Consider the following 21,302-nt stretch of genomic DNA (forward strand, 5'->3'; position numbering starts at 1 on the left):
CCAACTCCCCTGGGAGCTTGACTGAAAGTTAGCGGCTGAATCAGACACAGGTAACTCAGAAAAATAGCGAGGCAGAATTTTTTTTCTGGGCTTGTCATGGAGTTTGCGTAAAAGAAAACAGGGATTTTTTTCCAATTTTCTTTACCAGTTAAACCAGTATCTCTGGATAGAACACGCTCAAGTACTTGATCAGGTAGAGTCTTTGGTCGAAATCTCTTTCGTGTCCTCTTGAAAGTAATCTTTCTTTTCCCCTATTCGTTTACTTGACTTCAATTGAATTTCCAGACCTTTTGTTTGCTTCTCTTATCACTGGAAAAAGGTGGATCCTCGTGTTATTTTTATTTCATCTTTGCTTTTAATTGTAGTTTTTACCCTTGTGGTCCCTGATGGCTTCGCACAGTGATACTCTGGTGGTGTTCTTTGGGGCAACAGCTGGTGCAAATGGGGGTAAACTGGGTTCGGATGAGAGGGAAATAATTCTCTTGGTGTGGCAAATTGTGGATCTACATGAGAAAAAGGTACGGACTTTCTCACCCGTTGTAAAGGTTTCTTCTTGACTTTTTAGTGTTTTTGTGTCTAAGTAGTGGATTCATGTTTTAACTTGACAGCTGACATATTAATCAACAAAGGTACGCGTTCTGTAATTATTTGTGGGTCACAGTTTTAAAAGTGCGCATGGGCCTCAACTAATCCAACCGATAGGCTCATGGGTGTGTAGCCTACACCTGTCAGATTTAACTTCAGTGAAATGCTTTAAATATAGGATGAAAGATAGCATACCTTTGGTTATATGTCAACGCCTTGACATTGGCAACTGTGCTTTGTTAATTAACTGCTTGTTTGATGGTCTGAGTTCATAAAATTGGCCTGTCATGTTTAGTGCTGACTTGGGAAATTATTTGCGTTTTCACCAAACTGTACTCTGTAGTTCATAACTAAAATGGGAGGCACATGCCGTGGTGAAACACTGATTCCGTTCACAGGTTGGGAAACTTCAGAGACGTCTTGTGAAGCCCGACTCTTTGGAGTTGACAGACCAGAGTAAAGAGGAGACTGGGCTGTCTGTGGAGGAACTCTACAAGGCTGAACCACTGGACAAAGTTCTGCAACAGGTGAGACTGATTAGGCTACTGGTGAAGATTCCTGTTCAGGCCCTAAAACATTTTAGGACTCAAATCTGGAGTCTTGTCCTTTGCTTTCCTGCATTCTCAGACTTAAATATTTTAAAACGGACTCAAAGAAAAGCTTAAGATGCTGAACAAAGCATTTAATCTCTAATATGATAATGGCTGAACTTTAACTGGCAAAAACAACCATGCATGATAAGACTGACAGCATTCAAATGGTCTGTGTCACCAACCACCTGGAGGGAGGTAACAGGACAAGCTTGATGATGAAGCTTTAGGTAAATGTCAAGGTGTGTCGATTTTTCTCAACAAATGGAAACCCCTGAAAGGTATCTGACCTTTACAAATTATTCCACTTGGTTTGGCTGCTGTTTGGCCTATTAAACTCTTTGACAGGTCGTGAGAAGGTGCATCCAAAATGGTACCCTATTCCCTAAAGTGCACTACTTTTGACCAGAGCCCTATGAGAATAGGGTATCATTTGGGACCGGCTCAGTGTAGTTGCTGGTTTGAGTAGGCTTGCTTGGCTAAAGCAGTGACTGCCGTGGGGTTGAGGTAGGGACGGGGAGGCAAGCAGGTCTAGTCTTGTCCCAGACTGATGCGAGCTGCTGACATCTGGAAGACTGAATGTTTACCTGGGAATGCAAAGAAATACCCCTGCTGGGTAGAGAGGACGGAGAGAGAGAAAGTGTGGGAATGACAGAGACCCCTTGCCATAGCCCAGCACCTGTTTTCTCAGGCCAGGTAGTTGTGAGATAAGGCAGTCTGTTCCTGTTTATGATGACCAGGATGTAAAAGTGTTTTCAGGTTCCACCTCCCCTGGTATGTTTTGACAAAAGAAGGGCTTATGTTGCCAAACGTGTTTCTCAACCGCTCTGTCTGCCTGCAGTGTTGAGAGTATTTGTATGCACCCTGTAGGTAGGTAGTTACACCGAATCCCATCCCCGCCCCCAGCAGTATTTCAATAATTGAAAACCCCATATTACCAGGCTCTCCTTGTGATTTAGGGTTACGATTAGAGACGCTGTCTGACTCAATGCTGTGGTCCTCTCCCATGCAACAAGCAGGTTTGTTGAAGTGACCAGTCCTTCCTCAACAACAATGTTTTGCAATATAGCTCATGAGTTTGACAGTGCTCTTGCTGTTGACACAATATAGATTTAGAGTAGATCCATACCGCAAGATGCTCTCTCACTGCTGATTTCTGGTTGCTGAAGTCATCTGTAGTTTGAGTTTCTATACCAGCAAGCCGTCCCAATTCATTCGTTTTGTGAGTCTGTGGACCCTTTAAAGATTAACCAGAACAATCCATTTTTACTGGCTTACCTCTGTCTGCTAGGTCACTTTCTCTTGCCATTGGTCAGGTTTAGTTTATTTATTTGTCTATTGATTTAAGTCAGGCAGTCAGTGGCGGAATGGAGATAAAGCTACATTCAGCTAATGTGAGTCATAGGAGAGACTGCCTTTGGGGTTGTAGGTAGGAATAGCTAACTAACCTAGCAGAGACCATATCTCAGTGGACCTGTCAATGTCATAAGGCCAGAGTAGCCAAGCCAAGGACGCAGATTTGTTTTCTTTGGTGAAATATTTATTCAGTCTGAGAAAAATGGCGATAGAGATTAGAACTGGGCTGCACCCTTTCCATTGGGGGGGGGGGGGACTTAAAATACCTACTGTTCCTTGTGGGCTTGTAGCCTGCCTTCCATTCAACATATCAACTAATCAACATATCAAGTTTTTCTCCCTAAGATTGAATTTATAAAAAATAAAAAGTCAGAATCCTGTTGTAGTTTCTCTAACTGTTCTCAGATCAATGGGTTTGTCTGGAAGACATTTGGGATTTTGACTCATTGAACTCCAGTCAGTCTTAGGCCCTCGCTTATTAGGGCCAGTATTGAGTGTGAAGAGCCTCAGATCAGTGCAGTGCACACAGGCTCTGACTTGCTCTGTGCCAGGGACCCCGGAGCAAAGCGTGTTCAGCTCTCTGTGCTGCTAAGTCTCTCTCATAGGTGGGGCAGCGTCACCCTGTTCCAGGTTGTGAAGGCACTGGGGCAGGTGCACAGCAGAAGCAGATAATGAAAGATAGTGCCAGCAGCAATAAAACACTCCATCGGTCTTCTCCCTTCCTGCTCTCCAACAGCATTGTACCTTGTAGAGAACAAGCCAGAGGATCCTATACAGAGCCAGGATTGTAAACCTCTAATCTCCACAGTCCAGTCATAAAATGACTCAAGTTTGGGACAGTGGTGTGACTGTAACAGACCTAGCCATGAGTACTGCCTGGTACTCTACTCCCTTATCGTGAGCCTCATCACCACCCCTGCTCTACTTCTCTCCTTGGGTCCAGCCTCAACACCATGCAAACACAACCGGCTATAGCTTATACCACAGAGCTAACACAGATGGGGCCAGGTTCAAGGGTAAAATCCTACCTCATACCCACCCATGGCACAGTGCAGCAGAGAACCTCCCATTGGGGGAAAATGAAACCAATGGTAATCAATGAATGGTTTGGCTGGCCAGGTCAGGTATATTACAGTGACCGTCTATGCACGTTCTCATTTGTTGCATGTTAACATTTCCTATTATGACAGCCTTTCTGCTAGTGTTGGCATATTTATCAATACCTGTTTCCTTTGTTAGGCCTGTCCTGTTGGACATGTTTGCTCTAATAGTATGCTGGTTTGGCAGAGAGGATAGATTAAAGGGTGTGTCGCTTAGTTCCTTGAAACCATTTGTTTCTATTCCTTATCCTGCTGCTGGTTGTGCAAGGTGAGGCTGCATAGATGTGAAAACAGCCGTGAGCTAACAAACACCACACCTCACCCACCATGCATTAGGTTGAACACAACTACCTTCACATCCTGGTCTGTTCCTGCTTGTACGTGTGTGTGGAGAGGGTTCTTGGTAACTAAACAAATGTGATAGATATTTGCATGTCACTGTCTGAGGTGACAGAAGAATGTTTAATATCCGATGGTTTCTGAGAATGATGCTCTACCCCCCGAAACAGAGGAATAATTTTGAATTCCACAGCGCCTCAACCTGTTTGTGCTGTTTTGTTCCTCTCTTTGTCACATACTCAACTGTGTCAGTCTAGACTTTCCTTGACTAATATCTGTCCTATTGGACTACTTAAATGACTGGGTTCTATACCATAGATGTTACCAGATACATTACAGTATCTGTTGATACCTCTATGACATACAGTGTGTCATCTGTCATGGCTCCCAGATGATGACTCATTGACCTCTGGATCCTTGGTAGCCAGTCTTTTCAGAGAAAGCCAGTCAGTTGTCTTAGGCCCCTATCTGACCGGCCCACCTTAGCTAATGAGCTTCCTGTGTGTATCAGTCCTTCCCTAACCCAGATGTTATCACACTATGGTGAAATGTAGCGTACCAGGCCCTGAAGTGGCATGGGATCCCACAGCTCCACGTGGCAAGACAGACCTGCCCAACAACCCAGCATCTTGGTCTCGGTCACCACGAGGACTCAAACATCTCATCCCTTTTAGGGTGTGATAGGTTCAGGATAGCTGTAGACAATAGATGCAATGAAGGGTTCAACAAAATTATATTTTTTTGTAGTCTCAATACACTGCATATGATGGTATAGGGGGCCTAGTGTTGTTTTGTGCAGTGTGATGGTGCTTGTGGGTAACGGCAAGTGTGTTGAAATAAGAGCCCCTCATTAACATAATTATTTCCCTCAAGTTGAACTCCCGAGTGGCACAGCGGTCTAAGTCACTCCATCTCAGTGCAAGAGGTGTCACTACAGTCCCTGGTTCGAATCCAGGCTGTATCACATTCGGCCATGATATGATTGGCAGTCCCATAGGGCGGCGCATAATTGTCCCAGCGTTGTCCGGGTTTGGCCGGGGTAGGCCGCCATTGTAAAAAATAAAATAAAAAGTTCTTAACTGACTTGCCTAGTTATAAAAAGTTCTTAACTGACTTGCCTAGTTAAATAAATCTCCTCGTGTAGATTAGTGAAAGCCAGGCGGGGGGGTCATGTTTAGTAGGCCGAAGACATTTTGAAACTGGGAGGTACCACTTGAACTTGACCAATAGGGACACAGATTTAAGCTTTCCGTTGCAAATCATTTTCCTACGGTGTGCCCTACTGAACAGCACCCATGGCTCCTCTCTCGGGCAGTTGAGTCGCCAGCTGTTGAGAGATCATGTGTATATATCTCCTGGCTCTCTGTGTGAAGAATGCTCTAACACGCACCAGCAGCAACACACTCTTACTGTCTGGAGGCTGGATGCCGTATGTGGCCATGTGAAATTAGCCTCACTGACTGACAATTAGTCACTAACGACCATTAGATCTTCTGGACAGATAACATAAGTAGTAGCTAAACAAACCACAAATTGGTGAATAGTTTATTAGAAATGGAAAGAGTATTCGAGAGAGTTGTTGCCTATTTGATGTGGGTTAAATTGAGCCATTTCTTACTTTCAGTATCAGTCCATCGAGGGAACTCTAGTTTTCTTTCGAACAAAGATATCTACTTATATTTCAGAATGTTTATCAGAATTCATAAAAACATTCGTTTTGAGAACACAACTCGTCTAAAAAGTGGTTCCTTGGCCCAACTTAAATTGAGCCATGGAACAGGGTATGTTAATTAAGCCACCTACACATTTTTGTACTGAATTAATTATTACCGCTACCTTTCAAAAACCATGCCCATCTTTCTTTCCAAAACACAATTCAACACAATCAAAATAGCTTTTTTGTCTTTTAACACAGGCTTAACACCTAACAAACACTTGAGCCTATAGACCGGAGCTCTCTGTTAAGGGTGTCAGTTATTTATTTTACTGTCGCAGCTGACGTGTGTATATACTGTTGCGTCGTCAGTGTACATAGACACACATGCTTTATTAAAGGTCACTGGAATATCATTTGTGAAAACAATAATGGCCTAAGCCAGCTGCCTTGCGGTACACCACACTCAACAAATTTGTTAGAGGCTTCCGTGCTAGGTTGATGTATAGAACAATCGTAAAATGACCTACTGTGGTTTAGACACATGCATAATGAAACCTCTTAACACAATACATTAATTAGAAAATATATTTTTTGGGACATAACTTGCTTACCACTTTTTCCATGTGGTTTCTTCCTTCAGACTCCATAAAATGGAGTGGTTTAATGACACGTGTGGTTTCCTAGAAACAAGGGTGGCTCAACTTACCCCACTCTCCCCTAATAGACAGGATATGAAAACTAAATCCTCAAAGGAAGCCAGCCTAGGTAGAAATACAATTGGCAGCACTAACTGGCAAATTGGAAAGGTCAGTTTGTTGGTTGAGGTGATGGTGAGATGTTATGTCTGACTGTTTAAAAGACACCAGTAAAGTTTACACAACACTGGTAATGGGCCACATTAAATGTGATGATTATTACTAAACACAGACCTATTTGAGAGTCCCTGCTGTGGGGCTTGGTAAGTGTTTATAGGGGCTAGGGATTGGTGAACATTGTTTTATAGGAAGCGAAGCAGCGGCTGGTTTCTCAGGCTGGGGTTGGTTGTTTTCACCTTTAATGTCTGGTTGTGACTGTTGGTCTAACTGCTAAGTGAAATCCTCCTTGTTCCAGGTGCTGATTAGCACCACAATCCCTGTTGTCTGCTTCCTTGCTATGCAAACACCTGAAAAAACCTATTCACATCTGTCAATCTCAGGATGCATCCCTACCTGTTCTTCCCCCAGAAAACACAAACCTACCTGTTCAGGGAACTTGTTCGTACCAGTTAGCCTAAAGACTTGTCCTATTTAAAGTGTTAACGGTTAGAAACGCTGTGCTAATTCTTATGGGAGAGAACTCCCAGAGCACTATTATTCTAAAACAAACCAAGCATAAAAACCTTTGTAGTTAGCAGTTTGCTGCAGCGGAGCATAATTAATCAGTACTGTGTTACTCTGTGGTTGCTCAGAGGTGACATTGGCACTCCCATGTTTGTCTGCTGGGCACAAGTGGTTTACACTGAATCTCTAAAAGACCATAGGGAGCTACTTGGCTGATAACTAAAGTATGACTTTACTTTGTTGGTTTTGTGTGTGTGATTCATTGTATGTTCTCACAATAACTCTCCTCTTGTATCTTTCTTCATTCTCTCCGTACAGTTCCAGCAATCCGTCTCAGCGGAGTTGAAGGCTCTGGGCAGAAGCTCCTACGCACTGTGTGTCGACGGGCCCCTCATCATACGACAGGCCCTTCACCCTGAGGCCTCAAAGAAGGTATTGAGTGGCCCTTGATTTTCTAACCTACCATTTAGGGGAAATGTAGCCATTTTGATAGAAAATATAATTGCCCTTATTTACTGACCTAGTTAGGGGAATTTCCACTAATACAAAAACAAAAACAAATGATATATATATATCTGCATGCACACTACCGTTCAAAAGTTTGGGGTCACTTAAATTTAATTGTTTTTGAAAGTAAAGCACCTTTTTTGGTCTAATTAAAATAACATCAAATTGATCAGTAATACAGATTTGTAAGTCATTTGACTTGTAGCTGGAAATGGCTGATTTAAAAAAATACATGGAATATCTTCTTAGGTGTACAGAGGCCCATTATCAGTAACCATCACTCCTGTGTTCCAATGGCATGTTGTGTTTGCTAATCCAAGTTTATCATTTTAAAATGCTAATTGATCATTAGAAAACCCTTATGCAATTATATAAGCACAGCTGAAAACTGTTCTGATTTTAAAGAAGCAATAAAATGGGCCTTTAGACTAGTAGAGTATCTGGAGCATCAGCATTTGTGGGTTCAATGAAAGGCTCAAATGGACAGAAACAAAGAACTTTCTTCAATGTCTACACTGTATTTCTGATCAATTTGTTATTTTAATGGACAAAAAAAACGTGCTTTCAAAAACAAGGGCATTTCTAAGTGACCCCAAACTTTTGAACGGTAGTGTGTGTGTGTATATATATATATATATATATATACACACACACACTACCGTTCAAAAGTTTGGGGTCACTTAGAAATGCCCTTGTTTTAATATATATATATATGGTATTATGATATTGATAGATATATGTCTCTTGGACTTTGTTCAGGTGAGGAAGGCACAATGCAATAATTCAGTCAAGATGATGAGTCTTTGGTATTTTTTTGTATATATTCTTTACATTTGACCTTTTAGCCACGTAAGTTGTAATTCCTGGGTCACAGTTAGCAGTATGTCTCCTGTGCTTGTGTTGAGCAGTAACGTCATCATCTGCACAGGAATGCTAGCTATCCACACAATCATCCATAGATGGCGTCATGTCATGCTTTATCTCATCCCCTCTTTATGCCACCTATTCCTGTCTCCCTCCTTCATTGCATCACTCCTATTATCCCTTCTTTTCATGAGGTCTGTCTACAGAGTACACTACTATTCAGTGAATGTTGAATGGACTAATGACTGACCTACCTGTTGTGTGTCTGTTTCAGAACCTGGTCCTGCCGGAATGTTTCTACTCCTTTGTGGATGTGAGGAAAGAGTTTCACAAATGTTGTCCCAATGCTGGACAGGTCCAAGACCTAACACTGCACTCTATGCTAGAATGTAAGTCAGAGTCAGATGAAATATAATTTCAGTCAACACTTTTGATGTTCCTAGTACTTATATAAATGACTGATAAAACATCCTTACATGTGTGTAGATGTGTGCATCCCAGAACTTCCCCTGTCAGAGCAGGTGATGGGGCTGAAGGAGGTGAGGTGTATGGTCCAGCTCTCCCTGCACATCCTGGCTGAGCCATACAGTAAGTCTATACATCTCTCTCCTCTTTTGCTATTGCATTTCCCCCCACTGTCTGTGCCAGTCCCACCTGGCCACCCCACAGCCCTGTCAATCTCTCTACGTTAGGTGGCTAACAGGAATGCTGCTGAAGTTGCAGGCTGGCAGGCCAGACCTGTTGAGCATGAAACAACCTGGCAGCATGGAGCAACACTTAAAAACAACATTTGTTGTATTGTTCAGTCTGAATATAAGTGAAGTCGATTGCCTTCTGTTGGCGGATCCAATGTCAAGCCTAATGTGAAGTTGTCTTTTTATCAGTACGGTCCTTTTGATTGTAAATGTGGATAGAAGGTTTGATCCATATTGTAAATTACTGTTTGAATCTCTTGCAGACCACAAATTCTCATGCTTTGAAGCTGTGAAGTACAAGCTTGAATCGGGAGCATGGTATGTATATTCTCAGTGCATCGACTTAATGTAACCTCACTCAACCAGGTTGTGTGGCCACGTCTATACTAAACCTGTTGTTTAGTGTTTACTGTAGTTGAAGCCTAACCAACCGTCCCTCCCATGTTCAGAGCCAGGCTCGTAGCATTGATTACAGCAACAAGGGAAACCACAAGCGTGTCATTAAACCACTCCAACTTTGCCATTAAGTATTTAACTGGCTATCCAATAGCACCACACAAATCCCACTACGGTGTCTAATACCCATTGCCATGACAACCCCTGGCATGTGTGTTTCCGTGTTAGAGTACTGTGAAGTAGACTGTTAAACTGCATAAGTCCCAATTTTTACCATGTCTCTCTCTGACGAAGACAACTTACTGAAACACTTTGGTTTTTAACAATATAGAAGTACTATTCAAGTCCATTTACATTGTCTTCAAGAGTTTCTGAACATTACTTTCTCTGTCTCATGCAGCATTGAGTTTAGTGTGTAACTGTTAAACACCGTTCCCCATGTTGACTGTGCCCCCCTGGTTTGTCTCCTGCAGCAGTAAAACCGAGCCAGTGGACAGTGAGACAGTGATCAGAGCCAGGGGGTTGCCATGGCAATCCTCTGACCAGGACATCTCCCGCTTCTTCAAGGGCCTCAACATCGCCAAGTATGTTACCAAAACATGACTGTGTGCGTCATGTGATTTAAGCCATGGTTCCACTGAGAATTGGCGACTAATAACCACAGGAAGTTGTACATGCAGCTTCGTCTCGATAGAGGGTCAAATTGTTCTGACCTTTCCTCCAACCTCTCCCTGTGTATTTCAGGGGTGGTGTGGCCCTCTGTCTGAACGCCCAGGGCAGGAGGAATGGTGAAGCCCTGGTTCGGTTCATCAACCAGGAGCACAGAGACCTGGCCCTGGAGAGACACAAACACCACATGGGCAGCAGATACATTGAGGTCAGCATCCGTATAACACAGCAGCCCCTACATCTAACACAGCAGCCCCTACATCTAACACAGCAGCCCCTACATCTAACACAGCCATACTAATGCTGTTGCTTCACTAATGGATCCAATACCGTTACAGCATCAGCTATGCAGCCAATACTGTTACAGAGGAAAAAAGTGTCATGCTTCCCAACTGTAGCACAATGCATGTTGCATTGGTCAGATGAGAGGCCATTTGGAGTTGCTAAAAGTCTCCTCTCATCCTCACAGGTATACAAAGCCACAGGAGAGGAATTCCTCAAGATCGCTGGAGGTCAGATTTCAGACTTTTCCCCCCCCCTTCCATTTACTAGAGGGACTCTCCCTGTTCCTCCGCCCTGTACCGCTCCGGTTCTCTGGCTTATCCTGGGGGAATGAAAGGTGCTTTGTGAGCCTCACCCTCACCCCTCAGAGGCTAGTTGGAGGAAGGTAACTTTACCCCTGGCCGACAGTGTCTCACCTCATCCTCCCGGCTGCCAGTGAAAGGCCCAGCTCAGGGCCATACAAAGGGGGCGTGAATAGACAAAGAGCAGAGCTGATACAGGAGAGAGAACAGGGGGAGAGACTAGTGTCTGTCTGTGGACTCTAGCCAGTCGACTGGAGATCAATAATATAATATCTGTCAAGACATTGGACTTTCAGCAGATACTGTTTGCCCTAGACTCTGACTCACTGCTCTTGTTTTAACGTCTACTCTTGTATTTTAAAGTGATGTAATGCGTTTTATTATTTATTAGTGACAATAAGCAACAATAATTTGCATGTTAAAGGGACCAAGTAATTAGCTAAAGGTCTTACTTCTCACTTATAGCTAACTCTGTTTCCTCTCCCTCTGTGTGACTGTAGGCACATCCAACGAGGTGGCCCAGTTCCTGTCCAAGGAGAACCAGGTGATCATCAGGATGAGGGGCCTTCCCTTCACCGCCTCTCCCCAGGACGTGTTGACCTTCCTGGGGGCCGACAGCCCCGTGACGGACGCCAGCGACGGCCTACTCTTCGTAAAGTACCCTGACGGGCGGCCCACAGGCGACGCCTTCGTCCTGTTCTCCTGTGAAGAGTACGCTCTGAACGCCCTGAAGAAACACAAGCAGATCCTGGGCAAGAGATACATTGAGCTGTTCAGAAGCACTGCAGCAGAGGTCCAACAGGTAAAACACATCAGTCACTGTTTATAGGTGCAGTAGACCGTCACTATGAGGTAGAGCTGTTCAGAAGCACTGCAGCAGAGGTCCAACAGGTAAAACACATCAGTCACTGTTTATAGGTGTAGTAGACAGTCACTATGAGGTAGAGCTGTTCAGGAGCACTGCAGCAGAGGTCCAACAGGTAAAACACATCAGTCACTGTTTATAGGTGTAGTAGACCGTCACTATGAGGTAGAGCTGTTCAGGAGCACTGCAGCAGAGGTCCAACAGGTAAAACACATCAGTCACTGTTTATAGGTGTAGTAGACCGTCACTATGAGGTAGAGCTGTTCAGGAGCACTGCAGCAGAGGTCCAACAGGTAAAACACATCACAGTCACTGTTTATAGGTGTAGTAGACCGTCACTATGAGGTAGAGCTGTTCACACAGGTTCAGTGTAGTAGAATGTAGAGCTGTTCAGAAGTACTGCAGCAGAGGTCCAACAGGTATGGCATCTAGGGACTCAATGGGGTTTCTTTACTACTTAACCTACTATCAGAGATGCATCAAGCTATTCCCTTGTACTGCAGCCAAGTTGCAACTGTTACATTATAGTAGACAGTCACTGTGAGGTAGAGATGCATAGAGCGTTTTAAAGACAGTTAAGGTCCAACAGGCGATGGACCTTAACTACTGGCGATGAACCTCTTTCTCCACATTTAACCAGTTCTCTTATTTTAATTTGTTGTGCAATGGCTTTTGTCTTTATAGCGTAACACATGACTAAAGTTGAAGGACTATACGTGACACAGCATAGAATGCGGTCCCCATGAGTCAGTTGGATGGAGGATGGTGCTTGTGTCGTGACACCAGAGTTGTTTGTTTGACTATTAGATCAAAGCCTCTTGTAAATGACAGTCAACATGACTCAACACCACAGAGAAACACAGCAATATAATGAAGTCAGTGCCGACCTTTTGATCTCTGACCTCTTAGGTCCTGAACCGTTACATGTCCACCCCTCTGATCTCCACGCTGCCCTCCACTTCCATGGTCCCCATGCCGGTCTTGGCCACGCCCCCCTACCTGGCGACTGGCAGCACGCGGGACTGTGTCCGTTTGCGAGGTCTACCCTACACCGCTGCTATAGAGGATATACTGGAGTTCATGGGAGAACACACTATTGATATTAAACCACATGGAGTTCATATGGTGCTCAACCAACAGGTACTGGTTGGTACACACACACACCATGGTACTTTCACTCGTCTTATATGAAATACTTAGTGTAGATGAAGTGATGGGTACAAGCCGAGGATTCGGAAGCAGCTCTACACTATTGAGATGTGACAAGTTCCCACCCTAACCCTTCCATCAGAGCATCATTCTCATCTCTAACCTCCCTCTCCTCTCCAGGGTCGTCCCTCAGGTGACGCCTTCATTCAGATGAGGTCAGCTGACAGGGCGTTCATGGTGGCCCAGAAGTGCCACAAGAAGATGATGAAGGACCGCTATGTGGAGGTGTTCCAGTGTTCTACTGAGGAGATGAGCTTCGTCCTGATGGGAGGAACACTGAACCGCAGCGGCCTGTCCCCTCCACCCTGCAAACTACCCTGTAAGTCCATAATACACCTAGCTGAATCACTGCATGTCCCATTGATGTTTCAGAACATATCACGTAAACAGGAGAATATGTAGCAAGGACAACAGGACAAGTAGCTTTCAGAAATGCTTGTTTATTATTAAAACGGACATGTTTCAGTCGGGGTTATGCCTTTTTTTAATGGTTTGTTCAGGGAAGATATTACACAGGCAGGGTTAGCTGTAGTAATTATGCCCTCCATATTAGTTGTAACACACACATTAAAACTCTGAAGTGTTTGTTTGCATACACATGGTTAAAGTGCGTGTATCTATCCCAGTGTACTTTGTTCTATTAGTGCCCTGTTGCTATAGAGATTAGATTCCTGCTTATCATATCACTAGAAGGCAGTGCACACTCTTGGTGTGGCTATTGGCTGTTGTGAATTCTGATGGCCACACTTTGAGAGCAGTTGCTCAAATGGCTGTTTGTTTGCTGTTAACTTTTTTTTCCATTTATTCAACCTCATGTTTGACAACTGTAATCTCACTGGCTTGACCTGGAGTTATGACAGTCACTCACTCGGGTTGCCAGGTTGGTGGCAGAGTGTACCTGGGAACGCTCATCCCCACAAGGTCACTCGGTGCCTTCAGCCCAACAAGGTCACTTGAGTTGCCAGATTGGTTTGGGGAGTGTACCTGCAAACCCGCCCTCAACCCACAAGGTCATCTGACTGTGTTTTGTGTCAATGTGGCAACAGACCCATACAGCCTGTTTGTGTGTAAATACACAACCTCCCTCCATCCCTCACTGTGTTTATGTTGTAGGGTTAGGGTAACATCAAGGACAGAACTGGAGCAACTGAGTAGAATACTACCTTGAGGCTTTTATGTGACTAACATAGTCTTATCAATCATATGTAAAACTAGAGTTTTTCCTAGGGACCATGCTTCTGCATTGCTTGGGCTTTGGGGTTTTAGGCTGGGTTCCTGTATAAGCACTTGGTGACAACTGCTTATGTAAAAAGGGCTTTATAAATACATTTGATTGATGTTGTATGCCGCTGGGAGCTGTGTGATGGTTCAGCGTGATGTTTGATGTGCAGGCTTAGGCATGATGGTGTAGTAATATTGAGGTTATGATAAGGATCCAATGTTCCTGTGTGGTTGTATCTGAGATTCTGAACTTGGCTCTCTGTCCTCTCCCCAGGTCTGGCTCCTCCGGCCTATGCTGCGTTCCCTTCTCCTGCCATGCTCTCTGAGGCTGCTCTGTACCAGCCCCCCCTACTGGCCACCCCCAGAACACCCCAGCCCCCACACAGCCCCCACCCCACCCTGGCCTACTACCCACCACAGCACCACCCTGCACAGCTCTACATGAACATGAACATGAACTACACTGCGTACTACCCCAGGTTAGTGTGAACTACACTGCGTACTACCCCAGGTTAGTGTGAACTACACTGCGTACTACCCCAGGTTAGTGTGAACTACACTGCGTACTACCCCAGGTTAGTGTGAACTACACTGCGTACTACCCCAGGTTAGTGTGAACTACACTGCGTACTACCCCAGGTTAGTGTGAACTACACTGCGTACTACCCCAGGTTAGTGTGAACCACACTGCGTACTACCCCAGGTTAGTGTGAACCACACTGCGTACTACCCCAGGTTAGTGTGAACTACACTGCGTACTACCCCAGGTTAGTGTGAACTACACTGCGTACTACCCCAGGTTAGTGTGAACTACACTGCGTACTACCCCAGGTTAGTGTGAACTACACTGCGTTCTACCCCAGGTTAGTGTGAACTACACTGCGTACTACCCCAGGTTTGTGTGAACTACACTGCGTACTACCCCAGGTTAGTGTACAAACCACACAACCATTTCCCTCTCGGGTTTTGTCAATATGAACTGTACATCCTCTTTTGTCATGTGTGTTTCATGTATGTATGCAGTTCAAAGTGCCATGTTTGGTATTGATTTTGACACTGGAACATCTTCTGAATAATGTACACTTGCTTCCAAAGAAAGAAAAATAAATGTTTCTCTCTCGCTCTAGCCCCCCAGTCTCTCCCTCCACGATGAGCTACTTTGCGTCTCCTCCAGGGTCAGTCGCTTTAGCGGCCCAGCAGCCCCATCCCCAAGGCCACGTTGCCTCTCCCATGATGCCCCAGCACGGCGCTCTAGTTAGGATGCAGGGTCTGCCCTACAACGCCGGGGTCAAAGACATCCTCAGCTTCTTCCAGGGATACCAGGTCAGAACCTCCAATATGACCCCCAATACTAACCTCTCCTTCTCCCTCCATAGTCCCCTAAAACAATCCCCTCCCTCCCTCCCTCTACCCCAGTCTCCTTAGTTCCAGTCTCCCCAGTCCCGCTCCTCAAACTCCATTGCAGTTTAATGTGTCTTGGTTGATTTCTTCGCCACTCTTTTTTTGTGTATTGTCCCTTTCATATACAAAGATCCCACAATTTTACCATGCCAGCTTTTTTGTGGGGGTAAAAAAAACATGGCAAATTAAAAGCCACCTAAGACCTAGTCATGATTCCTGCATGTTCAGATGCTGTAACCAAAATACAGGTATTGGGTCTGTGTGATTGGTTCTCTGCTTTTTTCAGGTAAATTCATGAACACTTTCATTGTTTTAACACCTCCCTAATTTGAAATGCAAACAGCCCCCATGGTTTAACAACATCCCTGCCAGTTACTCACTGACATGTATAAAAGGAGTATACCTGCAAATGAGTTGGAAATAAGGGGCTGTTTGAATGGGGCTCATATAAACATTGCCTTGTATTTTTACAGGTAACATACCACATCTTCTGTCTGATGTGGGTATATGTTTGTGCCTGTGTGACAGACTGTAGCAAAGCAGGATGTTCTGCTAGTTTTACAGAGTTTAGGAGCTGTTGGTTAGAGTCCTGCATCTGGTCAGCTCCCTGCGGTTGACCTGCAAAAAAAATCAGCTAGCGGGTGCAATGAAAAAGTTATTTCAACCCACGAGTCGGCTCGCGGTTCAGAACAATTATATTGCGGGTCGGAAGCATTTTAAATCAAGATAATATATTTTTTTACAAACCCTGGAGGTTATTGTGTTGCGAATTCCATTCTGTGAGCGGTGAGGCAGACATGTAGGCTACCAGCCATACACGCAGTGGATCAGGGAACTGTCCATTGTGTGGTGCTGAAACTTGTTTTATCCCCCCACGTGAATACGTTGCCAAGTGTACTTTCCCTGGCTAGCCTAGCTCACGTGAAAAAGGTTCTGAAATACACCATAGTGGAACCAGGTGCTGCATGAGTCATAGTGGAACCAGGACAACAACCCGGTAGATGGAGTGGCTATGCAGACAGCAGAACTTGAAAGCAGGTATTTGTTTAATTAAGGTGGGCCAATTCAGTTTAATATCAGTTAATTCAGGCTTTCGTTCATTTGGACCATACGCAGGCCATATGAAGTTTAAACCGGTGCGCTGGTTAAAGTTTGAGTAGGCTATAGCCTATAAATGTATTATTGCAGCCTATATTCGATTCTTGGAAATGTTTAAGATTCAATTCAACTATTTGATTATCTAAAAAATATTGAATGTAAAGGTTTTGTCAGCTATAGGCAATTCTATGCAGGTGGATCAGGTTGAGGAGAAAAATCTTTCGTCAGATGGGGCTCTGAATTGGTTTTGGGCGGGTGCTGCTCCAGAACTGACCCGTGTAGGACTCTACTGTCGGTACATTGTATGGCTTGTGTTACATAAAATGTTATTGGTCGCGTACACAATTTGCAGATGTTATCACGGGTGCAGTGAAACGCTTATGTGTCTAACTCCAACAGTGCAGTAATATAAAACAATACACACAAATTAAGAAATACCTGGACAAACTGTCCAAACCCTTATTCATTAATAGCATATTTGTATAATTCCCCCACCTCATGACAAAACCAGCTTTGTTTAACTACAAGCCTGTAGGCAAACCCATCATTCAGAATTGAACAGTCTGTGTGCTCATATATTAGCAACCAGAATGCTTTACTGCAACACAAACCATGGTTCAGCACTGCAGCATATTCAATAAGGGACGTGTGCACTTGTGCTCTCCCCTTCTCTTGCTTCTCCCTCATTGGCTGACTGGCTGAGTAGGCGGAATGAGTCTACAGAGGAGGTATGAACTGAACTCTCACAGTACTGTGACTGGTTGGGCAGGTGTATTAGGTGTTCTAGCCTGAGGATGCAGGGATGGGACTGAGGTGTTTTGGGTCTCTTTGTGCTCTTGAAGGTTTGTTTAGAAAAGTTTCTGCTGGTTTTTAATGTCGTGTGTGTGTGTGTGTGTGTGTGTTTTCCTCGGGGCTAACTCTAAGCTCCCAGCATGTGAGAACACCTGACCAGTTACTGTAGGGCTTTACAGTCCTACACACTGTGTGTGTATATGCTAAAGAGGGTGTTGCTGAGTTCAGTCCTGACTCTTGACTAAACCACTGTAAACTCATCCTGACCGGTTGTCCCCTGGTTTCTGCTATCTGGATCAATTAGAAACTTGTTGTGCTGTCTGACTGAGCACTCAGTTTGGGTGAGGAACTGTTCTGAGTGGTGGATTGGTGTCTTACATTACACTTGTAGTGTATGCATGTACAGTTTAAGTCGGAAGTTTGCATACACTTAGGTTGGAGTCATTTAAATCTTGTTTTCAACCACTCCACAAGTTTCTTGTTAACAAATTGTAGTTTTGGCAAGTCGGTTAGGACATCTACTTTGCATGACACAAGTCATTTTTCCAACAATTGTTTACAGACAGCTTATTTAACTTATAATTCACTATCACAATTCCAGTGGGTCAGAAGTTCACATATACCAAGTTGACTGTGCCTTTAAACAGCTTGGAAAATTCCAGAAAATGTCATTTCTTTAGAAGCTTCTGATAGGCTAATTGGAGGTGTACCTGTGGATGTATTTCAAGGCCTACCTTCAAACTCAGTGCCTCTTTGCTTGACATCATGAGAAAATCAAAAGAAATCAGCCAAGACCTCAAAACAAATTGTAGACCTCCACAAGTCTGGTTCATCCTTGGGAGCAATTTCCAAACACCTGAAGGTACCACGTTCATCTGTACAAACAATAGTACGCAAGTATAAACACCATGGGACCACTCAGCCGTCATACCGCTCAGGAAGGAGACACGTTCTGTCTCCTAGAGATGAACATACTTTGGTGCGGAAAGTGCAAATCAATCCCAGAACAACAGCAAAGGACCTTGTGAAGATGCTGGAGGAAACGGGTACAAAAGTATCTATATCCACAATAAAACGAGTCCTATATCGACATAACCTGAGAGGCCACTCGGCAAGGAAGAAGCCACTGCTCCAAAACCGCCATAAAAAAGCCAGACTACGGTTTGCAACTGCACATGGGGACAAAGAATATACTTTTTGGAGACATGTCCTCTGGTCTGATGAAACAAAAACAGAACTGTTTGGCCAGGAAAAAGTGGGAGGCTTGCAAGCTGAAGAACACCATCCCAACCGTGAAGCACAGGGGTGGCAGTATCATGTTGTGGGTGTGCTTTGCTGCAGGAGGGACTGGTGTACTTCACAAAATAGATGGCATCATGAGGGAGGAAAATTAGGTGGATATATTGAAGCAACATCTCAAGACATCAGTCAGGAAGTTAAAGCTTGGTCGCAAATGGGTCTTCCAAATGGACAATGACCCCAAGCATACTTCCAAAGTTGTGGCAAAATGGCTTAAGGACAACAAAGTCAAGGTATTGGAGTGGCAATCACAAAGCCCTGACCTCAAGAACATTTGTGGGCAGAACTGAAAAAGCGTGTGTGAGCAAGGAGGCCTATACAAACCTGACTCAGTTACACCAGCTCTGTCAGGAGGAATGGGCCAAAATTCACCCAACTTATTGTGGGAAGCTTGTGGAAGGCTACCTGAAGCTTTTCACCCAAGTTAAACTATTTAAAGGCAATGCTACCAAATACTAATTGAGTGTATATAAACCTCTGACCCACTGGGAATGTGATGAAAGAAATAAAAGCTGAAATAAATGATTCTCTCCTATTATTCTGACATTTCAAATTCTAAAATAAAGTGGTGATCCCAACTGACCTAAAACAGGGAATTTTTTACTAGGATTAAATGTCAGGAGTTGTGAAACTGAGTTTAAATGTATTTGGCTAAGGTGTATGTAAACTTCCGACTTTAACTGTATGTGTGTTCCAATAATAGTTTTTAGGTGGGTTGTTGGACTTGTGGTGTATCTGCATTTAGTGTGACTGTATTTATGTGGTGTGCGTGTATAATGTTCTACTGAGTCCCCCTGTCTGACTGTGAACCTCATTACACTGTAGTACTCTCCTGAAGACTACAGCAGCATGGTTCAGATGAGTCAGGGACAGACCAGGAGTCTGATTCAGCCCAAAGAGTGGCTCTGTCTGTAGGGAGACTAAGGTAAGTTACCAGCCTACCCTGTACCTCACATGGCCCCCGTCTGCCTGCCTGCCAGTCCACCTGCCTAATGTCAAATCAACAGTGTGCTCCAGAGTGACTCTTTCTGTTTCTCCTCTTTTCCTCTCGCTCTCATCTAGCCTTTGACCTGAGTGTGCTAACCTAGTGGTGTTCTTTCTGAGTTGATTAACACATTGCTATCCTGATCCCACAGACTGATCAGGGGATTGCTTTTTTTCTAAAGGGAAGCATGCATTAGAAGGAATTGCATTGACCGGTGGTTTCTCGTCTGACTCATCCAACTCTACTGGGTTGATCAGTGCAGGATCTACTCTCCAACTCTTCTGGGTTGTGGCCCCCTGGTGTTGGGATGGTGCTAATGACTGAGCGGTGTGGCTTCTATCCCCTCTGTCTCTCTCTCTCTATCTCTCTCGCTCTCTCCACGACTCTCTTCATCTCTCCATCTCCTGTGGTTTGTTGCCTCCAGCTCCAGCCGGACGCCGTCCTCCTGTTGTACAACTTCAGTGGCCAGCGTAGCGGCGAGGCCCTGATCACCTTCCCCAGCGAGGAGTCAGCCAGGCGGGCCGTGGCCGAGCGCGCCAACCACCCCCTGTCTGGTCTCCCCGTCCGTCTGCTGGTGTGCTGTGACTGACCTCGACCAGCTGACCGCTACCATGGAGGGAGGAGTCGAGGACCGCAACCGCTGATTCCTTCTCCCTTGTCACTTCCTCTCCCTCCACTACTGATACAAACACACAGGCACACACCTCCCCACAAACAATCTGCCGACTCTCCCTCTTAGCCTCCTTCTCAAGCTCCCTCTCAACATTCATACACAGACCGACAGACACCTCTCCCCACAGCACTAGGTTGGTCACATATTTATATACGATGCACATCCTCTTTCCAGTGTGTCTGGCACAAAGTGCCTTGTGTGAATACTTCCATAACATCCACCGACGATGCCAATGAAATGTACCACTCACCTAAAGCATGAAACCACTTCGCCCCTTGTTTTAGCTAAATGACCACTACAGCCCCACTATATAAGATGTTCATACCTTCAAACAAAATCCCTATTCCCCTGTCTGGTTTGTCAGTCTGAAAACACTACTGTATGTGTGCATGTCTGCAAAAACGATGTATGTACTGTATGCATGTTAGTTGTAAATGATGTGCCTTCCAATGCTGGGCTTTACAGTGTAATAATAGATAAGAGCCATATAGACGGACTGAAACTACTATTGTACTGGATAGAAGGGAAATCAGACGCTCGTTCCACTACTCCCTTTTCTAAAACTAGAGAAGACCAGGCCACTATGTACAGTAGTGAGAGCCACAGTAACATGCTGGATGCTGAGCTTAATGACAGCTACTTGTGTAACAGTGTTTGTTTCTGCTGTGAAAGCATTTGTATGGCATGCAATTCTATTTAGAATAATATGTCCAAGCACTATTTGTCTTTGTTACGAGTAGGCTAAGGCTCAAGTAGCTGAAGTCTAATTTAGTTCTGTAGTGTACGAGCATGACCAATATTGATTCTTTGTTTAATCCAAAAAAACTCTTCCTAAAATTTAGATTTATTTAAATGTGAAAAGAGTTGGCGGTTGGTCTGCCATCTGTTTTCTTCCAGACTATATTTTATAGAAAACCCTTGTTTTTGGACCGACGAACGGTAGATATATATATATATATATATATATATATATATATATATATATATATATATATATATATATATATATATATATATATATATATATATATATATATATATATATATATATATATATATATATATATATAAAAAACATATATATATATATATATTACA

At 44.1% G+C, this 21,302-nt stretch overlaps 1 protein-coding gene across 2 annotated transcripts; it reads left to right on the forward strand.

The window, feature by feature from the left end:
* The first annotated feature begins 46 nt into the window (after positions 1 to 46).
* Positions 47 to 21,149, forward strand: LOC139411621 (epithelial splicing regulatory protein 2-like). Of its 2 annotated transcripts, XM_071158208.1 has the most exons (17): positions 47 to 193; positions 366 to 518; positions 984 to 1,112; positions 7,265 to 7,378; positions 8,592 to 8,706; positions 8,804 to 8,905; positions 9,276 to 9,330; positions 9,882 to 9,992; positions 10,153 to 10,285; positions 10,547 to 10,589; positions 11,162 to 11,463; positions 12,436 to 12,666; positions 12,856 to 13,054; positions 14,231 to 14,435; positions 15,084 to 15,279; positions 19,372 to 19,471; positions 19,956 to 21,149. In XM_071158208.1, exons 2-16 carry the CDS (start codon positions 387 to 389, stop codon positions 19,459 to 19,461), a joined length of 2,157 nt encoding a protein of 718 aa, XP_071014309.1. In that variant the 5' UTR covers positions 47 to 193; positions 366 to 386; the 3' UTR covers positions 19,462 to 19,471; positions 19,956 to 21,149. The 2 variants fall into 2 exon arrangements, with proteins under 2 accessions (XP_071014309.1, XP_071014308.1); XM_071158207.1 differs by lacking the exon at positions 19,372 to 19,471 and having other exon boundaries at positions 61 to 193.
* The last annotated feature ends 153 nt before the right edge of the window (positions 21,150 to 21,302 follow it).

The sequence above is a fragment of the Oncorhynchus clarkii genome, chromosome 6 (genome assembly GCF_045791955.1).
Source record: "Oncorhynchus clarkii lewisi isolate Uvic-CL-2024 chromosome 6, UVic_Ocla_1.0, whole genome shotgun sequence".
NCBI lineage: Eukaryota > Metazoa > Chordata > Actinopteri > Salmoniformes > Salmonidae > Oncorhynchus > Oncorhynchus clarkii.